The sequence below is a fragment of the Cetorhinus maximus genome, chromosome 19, assembly GCF_964194155.1.
Source record: "Cetorhinus maximus chromosome 19, sCetMax3.hap1.1, whole genome shotgun sequence".
Taxonomy (NCBI): Eukaryota; Metazoa; Chordata; class Chondrichthyes; order Lamniformes; family Cetorhinidae; genus Cetorhinus; species Cetorhinus maximus.
Window position 1 is genome coordinate 65976179 of NC_135897.1, and position 14840 is coordinate 65991018.

Sequence of the window (14840 nt, forward strand, 5' to 3'; positions counted from 1 at the left end):
ATAGCACTTTCCAAACTCGCAACCTCTACCATCTAGAAGGACAAGGGCAGTAGATGCATGGGACCACCACCACCTCCAAGTTCTCCTCCAAGTCACACACCATCTTGACTTGGAATTATATCACCGTTCCTTTACTGTCGCTGGGTTAAAATCCTGGAACTCTCTCCCCAACAGCACTGTGGGTGTTCATATAACACATGGGTTGCAGTGGCTCAAGAAGGCATCTCACCACCATCTTCTCAAAGACAATTGGGGATGGGCAATTAATGCTGGCTAATGAAGCCCGCATCCCATAAATAATAATAAAAAAAGAATATCCAAGAAATGTTCTCTTCTGGTGCGGGATAGGAAATGAAGTACTGAAAGTTTGTACAAACCCATTTCAAAGGTTTACTATTCTATCTTTAGAAGCCATTTATATTGGGAATTTTTACTAAAATTCATGCATCTAAAAAGCAGACCATCCTTATTCAGTTGAAAAGAATCTTCTTCCGTATTCTGTTATGTTTGTATCGATTTTTAGAAAACTTGTCTCTCGTCAACATGATGGGTTTCATGTTGGCATACAATCCTGTTGGATATATTGAGATACCTAGGTGGCAGCTTCACGGTGTAATGAATCCAGCTTATTTGTTTTCAGATCAATGGAAGTGCACTTTTATTAGTAGGTTAATACTTATAGGTATGTGTACAAACAGATAATCTTTTCAATTAAGCAACACCAATTGAATGTTTGTTTTTAAGGACTTGGTCACATTTTCTCAAAGGAGTTAAATCTGTCTCACCTATTAAGTCCTTTAGTAACAACAGTCCAGAAAAAGAAACCTGGTACATTAGCACTAGTTGCATGCTTTGTTGAAATAATTCTCTGCTAACTACTCTGCATTTGCCTTGTGTTTTATTAATAGTCTTGGTAATCATGCTGTTTTGAAAAGTTAATAAAATTATTATTTTGAGTACCCTATTGAATTTAAGGTTCAGTTGATCTAAAGTTTGGTGCTTCCTAGGTTTTCAGAGGGAGGAGAGGAATCTGTTTAAGTGCATCACAAGCAACATTATTTATAATACTAATTATATTTTCTGCTTTTTGTTCTGAATGGAAAAAAAATCAAATTTCATAATGTTGAGGATAAATTTGAAACACTGGATGCATAAAAGGTTACACAACAGCATTTGGTCATTGAGTATTAGGCCAGCAACTTCATTTTAGCATGGTAGTTTCTTGATCAGAACCTAGGCTTTAGCATTTTCCTATGTGACCTAGGTCATTTTTGAGTGGATGAACTATGGATGGTCCAACATGCTACATCCAATTTCTGTTAAAAGAATAGAATAAGAATTGAACTTCATAATTTGTGTTTCTATACAATATTTGGTACAATCTTCAACACCTATCAATCTAAACTTGGAATAATTCTGAAATCAATTACTACAATTTTTAAAAAAATCCTTTTTAAAAGGAGCTTACTTCTTGAGCAGGATTGAGGATTCTAGTGATAGTTAAGTACTGCTTATAATTTTCCTCCCATGGAGTGGCATTTTCTGGCCCCGCCCACCACGGGGATCGTCTGGTCTCACGAAAAGTCAATGGACTTTTGGCTGGGACGCCGAATGCCCCGTGATGGGTCCTGCCACAACAAGGCTGGAAAATCCTGGCCAATGTCTCCTGAAGTAGGAGATCAAAAAGATGGCATGATAATACATGGATTCTAATACAGCAAGCTTCAATGGCCTGAACTGAAATTCTGTTTAAAAATTTTGTTGTTTTGGGTGGTCAGATTTTTCAATGTGTGTTCCTTTTAAATTTTTTGCACCTTTGCACACATGTGGTTTTTATATGGAATACGGCCGGTGCTGTACCTTCCAGGCTGCTGCGTGGCCATGCACATGTGCAGCTTATTTGGAACATTGAAGTTAAGTTAGCGCTTTTCAAACGTTCTTTAGGAAATAGCTTTCACAGTTCAATTATATTTTCATTGTTTCTTGAAATCTATCATTGGGTGCATTCCAGGTGCTCCAAAGTACATAAAATTTCCTGATGTCAACTTTTATGTGTTTTCAAAATGTTTATCCTGTTTCTAGAATGTAAAGAACCTGGGACCACAAGTTTTTCTGTTCAAGAAAGCATTTCAAATCACTCTCCTTCATTATTTCTGCTTTGATTTCATGATTTTGAATAGGTCTATCTTCTGAAACTCAGGTAGTTGGGTAGTCTCAGCTACATTGTGTGGTTATATAAAGTGACTTTGTCTTTTAATTCTGAAAACTGAGGGGCTAACTTTGAGCAGAATAGACATTTATAAAATGGATTTTGGACATAATATGTTGACTTGGATTGTATTAATAATGCTGTATTATGTACACCTTTAACAATGACAGCCTTTGTGGCTGTTGCGTAAAGTGATAAAATAAGTTTCTATGATTTTTTTTTGCATATGTATACAAGGTATGCAAATTGGTACCAGTCATTACAGTGGCTTGTGTAGGACAGTGTACTGTCTAAAGTGACATTGAATAGTTATGTAATTTCGAAAATCGGCATTTCTGTAGCTTTTGACTAAAGCATGCTACTGAAGTTTGGAGTTTAAATAATTAGTTATTTTGATATGACATTTCTTAAAATTTCTTTAAATTTGCCGCATCCAGGGATTTTGTGCTTTGGAAAAATGAACCTGGTTCAAAAATTTGTGTTCAGTAAAGCTTCTGCTGTTGCTGAATTCAAAAATGCAAGTGAATTTTGCTGAGATGTGAACTTTCCATTTTTGAATTTTCCACCTTTGGTGAAATTAACTTACTGAACAGCTTAAATCATGATTACAATGTTAAATCATTCTTGCGTCAACATGTTAATGCTTTACAATACATTGCCTTTAAAGTAAATAAATTGATTTTGAGGAATGAAATTTCCGGATAAGTCTGTAGACAGTTTTTGCATTTGGGGTTTAAATTACAAATGAATTAGATTGGTCAGTAGTGTGTTTGATTTAATATGGATGTAAATTGAGTTATTCACTTATCTAATACTCAAATTGAGGTATTTTACTTTTGAGTAATTTATCGATTAAGTCTGTCAATTTCATCTGCAAGTGAACTTCAAATTCAGTCTGTGATTAAAAGTGTAACTAAGGTTTGCCTTGTACATTTTTTTTATATCAAAGATGTGTAACGTAAGCTTTCTTAACAGTTTTAAGTGGGAAATGTACCATAGGGTATACTATATAGAACAGAACAATCCCAAGTTTAATTGCTGTAATGAAGTGCCTGACCTTTACCATGGTGCTTTAGATAGTTTTGTTGTTCCCGGGCTGGGAAAGCATTAATTAATGTTCTTGCTTTTAACTGTTTTTGAGTTCCTGTTGGAACTGTACATATTTGCCCTTGAGTGGGGACAGCACTACATATGAGAGTAAAACCCCTCTCATCCAGTTGCCTGCTCATGGTCACTGGTCAGCCTCAAATAGAGGATAAGGATGTCAGCGAAATGCCAGATGGCTACTGCTGCTGCCACTATACTTCAGCATGAATTACCAGCTTGAGATGGGGTAAGGATTAAGTAATGGATAAACTCAAAGTACTGTTCCACATCAAAACCTTATTGTAGGTAAATTCCAAATACTTGATACCATTCCAGATAGCAACAGTACATAATTGTTTCAGTAGGGTGATTTGGAAATATGTGCATGCTGAAAAATGGGTTATTGGCTCAAAGCTCATGCTCTATGCTCAGTCAGTGATAGGCTGTCTCCTTCAATAATGAGCTATCAGTGATTTTGTTTCAGTACAGCTGGAGCATGTAAATGAATACTCAAGTTTTATATCTGCATCATAGCTCATAATTTTATTCACCCTTGCCAAATTGATTTTATAAATTAATAAGAAAAGTTTCCTTCCATACATTTCTGCTTGTAGGTCACATTTGATGCCTGCAAACAAGTGAAGGAATGAGGTCCAATCTCACCTGAGAAAGGGTGGATAAGATGGTTATTCTCACTTGAGATTTGCTGATGAGGGGGCTGAATAAGAATATAGGCTCTTGGTAGCCTACTACCAATATAAATGTCTTAACACTTGTCCAGAACAGTGAAAATCCCATAACATCATGTAAAAAAAGTGGAATTTGATTGATTTTGTCACCTGTAAATTGGCAGCCTGATAATACACTGAAAACAAAGAAAGTAAGAATGTCTTATGTGTTAAATTAAAATGGCACTATAGTGGGCTAGGAGGTCTTTTTTCAGTCACTGTTGAGCCACATTATGGGGCAGAACAGAGAGTTTGCTGTTCATGTGGCAGAGTGCTTTGAGTTGGTACTGGGCATTGAGGGAAAATGTTCCATTACATAGCCCTAAGATTCTGCACGTTGAGCACAATGACAGAAATAAATTATTTTAAATATATATATTTTTGCTAATAATTCACTTTAAAAAAAAAAGTTTTGTTATAAGAGCAGAGCTCTTAATACATTTTAAGCATGAGTTACTACTTTATTATAATGAACAAAAACCAACATGAGTCTATCATTTTTAATTACGTTCCATCCATTTGAGTCTTGCCAGGCTGTAATTGGGCCTGGATTTAGTTGCTACTAATGAGCTCCGTTTGCTCTTCAGAAGCTTCTTCTTTAGCCTGCTGCTGTGTATTGCTGCCTGTGCCATTGGCTTAACCTCCATTGACCAGATGTCATAACTTTACACCTCTTCAACCTGTTCAGAGTTTATTTCTAATGGAAGAGTTTCACATCATAAGAAAAAAGCCAGAATGTTCTCAAATCGCCATAGAGCTGAAAAGTGCTACTCTGGCTTGGGACTGCCCAGAATCCAGTGCTCAGTCTTCACCCAAGATGACTCCCAAGTTGAAAAAAGACCAGCGAGATACCAAAGTGAAGAAAGAGAAAAAGAAAATACAGCAGAATGTGCAAAATGGTCCACTAACTGAACAGAATGGACATCTTCTAATAGACAGTGATGAACAACCCAGCCCAGATGAAAATAAAGGGACTTCTTTGACCAATCCCAGACTACAAAAAACTCTGTACAATATCAACCTTCGCATACAAAAGGTAAGAAAAAATTTCCAAAGGTAATTTGTCACAGGAAATGAGGATTTATAATATTTTACATTTTTATTTTTAAATATTTAACCCAATTACATAAATTACAAGATCTTGCCGTCTAATTCACTGTGAAATTCTAATTTCATGCTAAAGAAAATTCATTTTTCAAACCTGTGCTTATCAACAATGCCTGTAGCTGAAGTACTAAGAATTGGTCAATATAATTTCTGACAGGAGAAGCTTGTTGGAATCTGTGGCAGTGTGGGAACTGGCAAAACATCCTTGATTTCTGCTGTTTTGGGACAGGTGATGTATCTTAAAGTTTTGACTCACTAAATGTTTTACAGATTATCAAATAGTCATATTGATTTGCATTTTTAAAACTGCTTTTGGACTAAATGTACAAAATGGTAGATAATTATAGAATGGTTACACCGCAGAAGGAGACCATTCACCTCATTGTATCCGTGACAATTCTCTGTAAAGCAAATAATTTAGACCCACTCCCCTGCCATTTTCCTGTTGTTCTGCAATGCTTTCTTTTCAGTTAATTATCCAATTCTCTCTTGAAGGCCTCAATTGAAAATGTCTCCGCCACACTGTGAGGCAGTGCATTCCAGATCCTAACCACTTGCTAGGTACAAAACCTTTCCCTTGTGTTGGCGTTGCTGCTTGTGCCATTCATTTAAAATCAGTGCCCTCAGGTTCTTGAATATTCCGCCAACACAGACAGTTTTTCCCTTGCCTCCTTTGTCCATACTCCTCATGATTCTAAGCACCTATATCAAATTTCCTCTTAATCTCCTCATCTCCAAGGAGAACAGGCTCAACTTCTCAAATCTATCCACATAACTAAAATTCCTCACTCCTCAAACCACTCTCATGAATCCTTTCTGCACCCTCTCTAATGCCTTCACATCCTTCCTAATGTCCCAGTGTTCGAGCTGAGGCTGACCAATATTTTATACAGGCTTATCAAAACTTCCTTGCTTTTGTACTCAGCGCCCCTATTTGTAAGGCTCAGAATTGTGTATGCTTTATTAACCACATTCTCAACTTGCCCTACCACCTTCAGTGATTTGTGCAAACACACCCTCGGGTCCATTGCTCCTTCAACCTCTAAACTCTTGGAGCTTTTATATATGACAACTCCACAATTATCTTCACATCCTTCGTAAAAGATTTTCATCATTGTCCTGGCTTTGAATGTAAACATTTTTAATCCTGCATCAACAAGAATTAAGCATACAGTGGATGAGTAATTTAATCATGGAATCAATTGTCCTTGTAATTCTTCATGTTATTTTATGTGATTGGTAATTACAGATGGGTTATACCAGCACTCTGGAACTGAAAACATTATATAAAAATGCTGTAAATAAATATCTAAAGAGCCTGGGGAACAAACAGTTTAATTTTAGAAGTAATCCAAGTCACCTCTGACAAGCCCACTGAAATTATTTGAAGAGGTGACGGGGTTTTTTTTAATTAATTCATGGGATGTGGATTTAGCTGATAAGGCCAATATTTATTGCTCATCCCTAATTGCAGTTGAGAATATGGCAGCGAGACACCTTCTTGAATACAATTGTGTGGCTTGCTGGGCTATTTTAGAGGACAGTGAAGAATCAACCACGTTGCTGTGGGTCTGGAATGATATCTAGGCCAGACCAGATAAGGATGACAGATTTACTTCCCTAAAGGACATTAATGAACCAGATGAGCTTTAATGAATTTAGCTCTAGAAGGTCACCATTACTGATTTTAGCTTTTTATTCCTGATTTTAGTTAACTAATTTAGTTTAAATTCCTAGCTGCCATGGTGGTGTTTAAACTTTGAACTATGAGTCCAGGCTGCTTGATTACTAATCCATTAGATGCAGTTTATTTGGCACTTCAAACAGCATTCAATAAAGCTGCTCTTGCAAGACGACTAGGGAAAGTTAAGATTTGTGGAATAGTGAACATTGGCTTAACAAGTAACAAAGGTTATTGATAAGTGATGCTGCTTTGTCCGGGGAACAAAGTAATCATTGGTGGCCCACCGGAATCTAGAACTTTGTCGCTCATAACATTTATGCACGATATTGAAGAGGATGTCCGTGTTCACGATCCATTTGATAAGACAAAGCTAAATAAGTAGACAAAGAATGAGTTGAAATTTTTTTATAAAATGGATCAAGTATGTAAATTGCTGGAATAATGCAGAACGATAAATGTAGCATGGTGGATATTGCAAAAGGGTTGTATAATGTGAAAAGATATTAATTGGCATAGGCTGAAAAGAATTTAGGGAGCAATCATAGATCATTGCTTGAAGCATCTGGTCAGTATAAGATAACTATTTAAAAAAAATAAAATTAAGTATGGGAATGGGTCTGGAGGTCGTTGCCTTATGTCAGAACAAGTTAACTTTGCCTTAAACAGAAATAGTGAGGTCAAATCTGGAGTATGGTTTGCAGCTTTGGTTGTTCTGCTTTAAAAAGGATATTGATGCATTAGAAATAGTTCAAAGAAAAGTGAACAGGATTATGCTAGCTAAATAATGAAGAAATTTGGACAGCGTAAAATTGCTTTTCCTGGGGGAAAGACTGGCGGGGGGGAAACATTTTATAAAATCATGAATGATAAGCAAGTAATTTAATTTAGATAATAAAATAGAAATTCAAGATTGGTGGGTTTTGAAAGCAGATGCAATGGTAACTTTCAAAAGGGAATCTGATATGAACTTAGAAAAGGAAATGTTTGCAAGGCTATATGGAAAGAACAGAGGAGTGGGACTAGTTAGGTAGGTCTTTTAAAGAGTCTACAGGCACAGTGGGCTGCATGATTCCAGGAAAAAAATTTACGTTGTTACAGGTTAGAAAAAGAACACTTTTGGCACCAAATGTTAAATGTATTTGTGGAACAATCTCTGGGACTGAGAGTCAGTTGACAATTTTTAAAGCTTGTTTGTTCAGAAATGGTATTCCAGATTTAAGAAACATGAGTAGCACTGGTTGACTTGTCTTTCAGGGAGAGAGGTAAAGGACTAACTGACTTCATTGTAAAATCTGCAAAATTTTGTTTCATACGTTTGGTTTCTCCTTCATTGTTGCTTATGAAATAACTTTGGAGTAAAAGATTCTCATCTTTTCAACCATTACAGCAAACGTGCTCCCTCAGCAAATGTAATGATCTTGCTTACAGACTAACTGCCATCAGCAAGGTTTCCACTTCCAGTGACAGATCAATTATTAAGCACTTGACAGTTCAGATGATTATGGCAATGAACAGTTTAACTGTAGGGATCAAGAAGGCCCTATGGTTTGATCTCCAATCCTACCGAGTTAGTCAATCTCAATTGCAGTGATAGTAGAGGAACTATAGACCACTCTTTGGGTCGATTTTAACTCTGAATAAGTGAACAAGTTTTAAATGGGTTAAAATCAGGGCCAAAATTGACTGCTATCCAGCAGCCTTTGCTAGAAATGCACATTTTTAATGTTCTAGGATTACACAGAATGTTTATAATGCCTTTCTTTAAATCCTTGAATTAAGGAAGTTTAAGAATGCTTTGGAACAGAGTGCTGTGGTGCTAGGTAGTTACACTTTAGGTGGCTGGTATGAGTGGCATAGATGAAAGCATACCTTTGTCCTCAGGAGCAGGAGATGTAGTATCTATGGGATGGGAAAAGAAACCTGGAGAAGACAAAAGTGAATGGAAAATATTGTGATTGTAAGATAGCGGGTATTTTTTTTTTTGCTCCTTTACTTGCTTGCCCCACTTCTCTTCCCCACCTCCCTCACCCCACCCCCACATGAAAAGAAACATGACTTTTCATTGATATTCCAGATGACCCTGATGGAAGGAAGTATTGCAGTTGATGGAGATTTTGCTTATGTGGCCCAACAAGCATGGATTCGAAGTGCCACTGTTAGAGAGAATATTCTGTTTAGCAAATCGTTCAATGAAGAAAGGTAAGAATTTAGAAATGAAAAATGTTGGTAAAATATGTAAATATTCCAAGTGTAATGGTGTCAGTGAGTTACTTGGACAAAAGAAAAAATGTGCAGCTGATATGGAGAAGGGGAAACTCAATTAGATGGTGCAGGATTTTATGAAGTAGTCTGCTGTTACAGCTGTGTAAATACTAATCATAAGGTACTAATTAAGTTTGACTCCAAGACTTCTTGAACATTGTGACTGGGAAGAGTTTTAATAATTGCAGTAAGTGAAGTATTAGTAAATTCATGCATAATTTTCCTTTCAAATGAAAAAAGGAAGGAGGACTGGAAGTATCAACAATACATGGTGAAATATTTAGGCAGGATGTTGAATTTATATTGCTTAGTTTGTAAGCATCCTCTAACTGTGCCAGAACCTTTGGCTTATTCCAGTCTACTGTAGGCAAATGAGGTTCAAGTTTGAAACTACTTTTGATCCAACCAGAAAGCTGCCAGTAACTAGGTGTGCTTCTTCTGAAAGAGCCACCACTGAAAAATTGTCACAGAAAAACCAAAACCTCAGAGGATAGTTTAAAGTGATGTTCCTGGGGATGGTGATGCAATCGGGTCCTCCTGCTGCCCACTGGTCTTGGAAGGCCTGAGCTGTACTGGCAGACACCACATGCTCCCTCTCCAGGGCGTAGGGAGATGCAGGACATGGGCATAGCTGTGGAAAAGGAGGCAGGCAGTCAACCCCCTAAACTGTTGGCTACCAGGACCTACTCTTAGCCAGGCCAAGGTGCAGTCCCACAATGAGGTCTCCTGATCTGCCTGTTTGCCTCCACACCGGATGACCAAAAAAATCAAGAGCATGCAGCCAGAAATTGAGGAACAGTCTCCTCCGATAACAGAAGAGTGCTGCACCCTCTCACATCCTACAATAACATGAAACACAGCCTTCTCCAGGCCGCAGAATTTACAAGTTGGCCAGACACCCATTAATTGGCTTAACAATCTGTTATGATCTGGTTGTACCAGTTCCAGACATGGAATTGCTCACCCGAGCTGGAATGCCAGGCATTGACACTATATATTGAAACAGTTGCAACTGAGTTAGGCTGGTCAAGTAGCCAGAATGCCTGATACTTGTCTACCAAAGTGAATCTTAACAACCTGTTAGGGACCAGTATCATTTTGTTTAGACACAGTTTGAAATCCCAGTTACCCACTAGGAGAAAAAAGCTACAAGATTCCATGGTTTTAAACAAACAAAATAAATTTTACTATATTAAGTCAGAGAAGTAAAACTATTTACAATATCTATCTTATACTCTAACATTCAGAATTAACATGAGGCAATATGAATTAACAGGCAAACTGCCTGTTGAACACACCACACTGCGTGTTAAATGGCAGATGCGCCCAAGTCAGATACCACATATTTCTCAGCAACTCATCCAGATGTCAGTGACCACTGTGAGTCACAATATCTCATTAAAACTCTGTCTCCCTGATGAGGAATTTCAATTTTTCACTTTCTAAGTTCTAGCCTCTGAATTCCTTCAAAGCCTCTCCGATTCAGACTGCCTCAACGACTGCTTACCTCCCGATGGTTCAATCTCTCTTCCAAGGACTGCGTTCCATGGGATTCACAAAGCTGCACTCCTGCCTCTAATTACCAGCACAATTCCAAATCTTGCAAACTACTAGTTTCACTAAACTGGTAATACCCCGGCTTTCTCTGAACTCCAGTCTCCATCTGCACCAAGCTATAAATGGCTCTCAGGGCTACTTCTGAGCCCTAACCCTCTCCAGCATGGAACCAGTGACCTTCCACCACCTTCTCAGCTCCCCAAAACTTCTGAGCACTAACTGCCTGGAGCCTACTAAGAGCAGCAACATTTTGGTATTGAGCCTCTTCCCCTGCTTCAGAACACTTACTCCCCCAGCGCAAACACAGATAAATTGAAAACAGAGAGACTCTTAAACTCCACCCATCTGCATGCCAACGTAGCCTTTCAGGGTTCACTGAATGCTTTTAAACTAGTTTAGCTCTAACTTTCAAAATGAAACAACTCTTTGGACTGCACTTCTTTGCACGTAGTTTAGACATCATATCTACCAAACTGAAAGTCAATGGAACAATAGTCCTGCCCATTCTGCTGTGTGCATGCTAGACTTGGACTGTGTACCAATATCATGCCAAGAAACTCAATCACTTTCACTTGAGCTGCCTTCGGAAGCTTCTGAAGATCAGATGGCAGGGAAAAATAGTAGACACGGAATTGCTCACCCGAGCTGGAATGCCAGGCATTGATGCTATATATTGAAACAGTCGCAACTGAGTTAGGCTGGTCAAGTAGCCAGAATGCCTGATACTTGTCTACCAAAGTGAATCTTCTATGGAGAGCTTGAGTCTGGGATGCACTCATTGTGGTCAAAGGTAGCACTACAAGGACTCTCTGAAGGCTTTCCTTAAGAGTTTTGACTTTGAGTACTGGAACAAGCTTGCCCAGGATTGTGCAACTAGCACAACCAAATGAAAAAGCAGTGCGGCCTCCTTCAAAAGCAAGTACATTTCAGAGGCAGATAGAAAATGCCAGGAGGGGAAACCTTGATCCCAATCATCTGCGGCATCCTATCCTGTTTGCAGCAGAACCTTCTGGGTGCAGATCACGGTAGCAGTCACCTACATACCCACTGGAACAGAAGCACCCAAATGATGAACATTGTTCCTGTTTGCCCTTCAAGGCAAAGATAACCATCTAACACCTGTTCTTTTAAGAAGTCCATTTTTTGTGGGTTTCCCTGTAGATAGTGCACAGATCTTGATTATGCAGCCAGTAACATGGTTGCCATGAAATTTAAGCTTTGAATTCTCAATTTGAAGAACCACAGGTCAATATGACGGGTGGTTATAAATTTATTCATGTAGAATTTTGCAGATTTCAGGCTTCTATTTATTTCATTAAACTAATCTATGAACTTCAAAATTAAAAATAATTTTTGTCATTGGATTTGATTGTTATTTTGCACATCATCTATAAAGTCCATTTCATAACGTGCCATTGGTCAATCATTGTTTTTATTCAAAATACTTATTTTTGATTTAGACTTGCCAGGTAATCTGATAAGTCTGTGATAACACCATTAAAATATTGTAACTTGCCTTGCGTTATTTGGAAACTGGAAGCTTTAAACAATTCAACACTGCTGCATTATTACAAGCATGCGATCCAGTGATTTTTAAAAGTGCTAATTGCTACCCTAAAAAAAAAATTATAGCTTAAGAATTGCTGCTTGTTGCATTAATGCTTTAATACTTGGCAACTGTTAATATTTGACCTGATTTATTAGTGATTTTTTTGAAGTGTAGTATTTAACCTGTATTTGTGAATATCAGAAATCTTTGTTGACCTGTGGCTGTTCTTCACTGAAATTTAATTTATTAAGTGCGACTAAAGTAGCTCTGTCCTCAACCCAGATACAACAATGTGCTTGCTGCGTGCTGCCTGAGACCGGATCTTGCAATATTACCCCATGGGGATATGACAGAGGTATGATAAGTACTAGTGTTTCTAATCTAGCTATGTTGCGTATTTAACTGCTAATTTACTTACATTTTACACAATATGAAATAATATTAATTTTCTGTAAACTTGAGGTCATTCCAAAGCCATCTGCGCGTGTCTTAACTTGCACCAAATCCAGTTCCCCTAAACCTCTGTGCTCACTGACCTACATTGGCTTCCATGAAGCAATGTCTTGACTTGAAAATTCTCATCCTTCCTTCCATGGCCTTGCCCCTTGTTATCTCTGTAATCACCTCCAACCCCACAACCCCCCAGATATCTGCGCTGCTCTAAATTGTATTGTGTATTCCGAATTATAATTGCTCCACCATTGGTGGCTGTGCCTTCAGTTGCCCCAATCTCTGGAATTCCCTCCCTATACCTCTGGGCTTCTCTACTCCACTTTCCTCCTTTAAGACACTCCTTAAAACATACCACCTTGATCAAGCTTTTTTCTTCTGACCTAATATCTCCTTATGGGGCTCAGTGTCATACTTTGTTTTGTAAAGCTCCTGTGAAACGCCTTGAAATTTTTTTTAATGTTAAAGGTACAGTATAAATAAAGGTTGTTGTTGCAAATGACCCTCTGCTGTAAATGTTTATGGTTTTTAAATAGAGACAGATTTTATTGCAGACCCAGAATATTTCCCTTGCCTTGCTTGGGCAGGACCAAATGTTGCACCAAATGCAAAAACATTTCTTTTGATGGCCTGGCTATTGAAAGTTATTAGTCAGGATCCCTAACATCAATCAGTTAATTAATGCAAGCTATCCATTAGAGAAGAAAGCACTTGTGGAATAATATAGAATCTCATAATTTCCTCAGGCACATTACAATTAAGTTTTTAAAAACAATAACCTTATATAGGCGAACACGGCAGCTGATTGGATATAAATCAGTTGAAAGACCAATAGATTACTTTTTTGTTGAGCGATATGGTTGAGGGAGAAACAATAAACGTGACATGAACCTTGCTGTTTTTTGAATAGTACCATTGGACCCTTCGTGTCCACCTGAAGATGTAAATGATGTCTTATTCTGAAGGTTGTCCCTCCAAAAATGCAGCATTCCCTCTGGACTGCTCTGAAGTGATGGCTAGCTGTTAAAGTGAAAGAGTAGGGTTTGAACCAAAGCCTTCTGGCAGGGAGGCGAGTGACCCAAGCTGTGGATAGAACCAAGAATAATGGTTACAGTACAAATGGAAAAAGTCTGTGTAATGGTATTCTGTGTAATTAGTTAGTGTGTTTCTTTTGATTTGCATATTCTGAAGTACCTTCCCTACCATATTGGTTTAAAACCTAATTTTATTTGATTTCACGTAGGCAAATTCAGCTTTGCGCAACTGCATAATCTAATGTCCTTTAGGAAATCTATCGTCCTTACCTGGCCTCCATGTGACTCCAGACCCACAGCACTATGGCTGACTCTTACATGCCCTCTGAAATGGCCTAGCAAGCCACTCAGTTGTGTCAAACTGCTAAAAAGTCTAAAAGGAATGAAACCAGACGGATCACCCAGCATTGACCAAGGCATCAGAAACGACAACGGCAAACTCAGCCCTGTCAACCCTGCAAAGTCCTTCTTAATAACATCTGGGGGCTTGTGCCAAAATTGGGAGAGCTGTCTTATAGATAGTTAAGCAACAGCCTGCCATAGTCATACTCACAGAATCATACCTTACACATAATGTCCCAGATACCAGCATCACCACCCCGGGTATGCCCTGTCCACCTGCAGGACAGACCCAGCAGATGCGGTAGCACAGTGGTACACAGTCAGGAAGGAATTGCCCAAGGAGTCCTCAACATCGATTCCAGACCCTATGAAGTCTCATGACATCTGGTCAAACGTGTGCAAGGGATCCTCCTTCTTATTACCAAAGCCACCCCCCCTTCGACTCAGCTGATGAATCAGTACTCCCCCATGTTGAACACCACATGGAGGAAGCACTGAAGGGTCGAGAGGACTAGAATATAAAAGCGGGGATGTGCTGCTGAGGCTTTATAAGGCTGTGGTCAGACCACATTTAGAACATTGTGAGCAATTTTGGGCCCCGTATCTCAGGAAGGATGTGCTGGCCCTGGAGAGGGTCCAAAGGAGATTCACGAGAACGATCCCAGGAATGAAAGGCTTAACATATGAGGAACGTTTGAGGACTCTGGGTCTATACTCGATGGAGTTTAGAAGGATACGGGTGGATCTGATTGAAACTTACAGAATACTGAAAGGCCTGGATAGAGTGGACGTGGGGAAGATGTTTCTATTAGTAGGAGAGACTAGGACCCGA

General features: G+C 38.6%; 1 protein-coding gene across 1 annotated transcript in view; it reads left to right on the top strand.

Moving 5' to 3' along the window:
- LOC144693864 (ATP-binding cassette sub-family C member 5-like) overlaps window positions 1-14840 on the top strand; it is a 137552-nt gene that overhangs the window by 43987 nt on the left and 78725 nt on the right. Inside the window, exons 11-14 of the mRNA XM_078563978.1 lie at window positions 4712-5059; window positions 5288-5359; window positions 8889-9013; window positions 12465-12537. Of these exons, the coding sequence (XP_078420104.1) occupies window positions 4712-5059; window positions 5288-5359; window positions 8889-9013; window positions 12465-12537 (618 nt within the window). The remainder of the gene's footprint in view (window positions 1-4711; window positions 5060-5287; window positions 5360-8888; window positions 9014-12464; window positions 12538-14840) is intronic.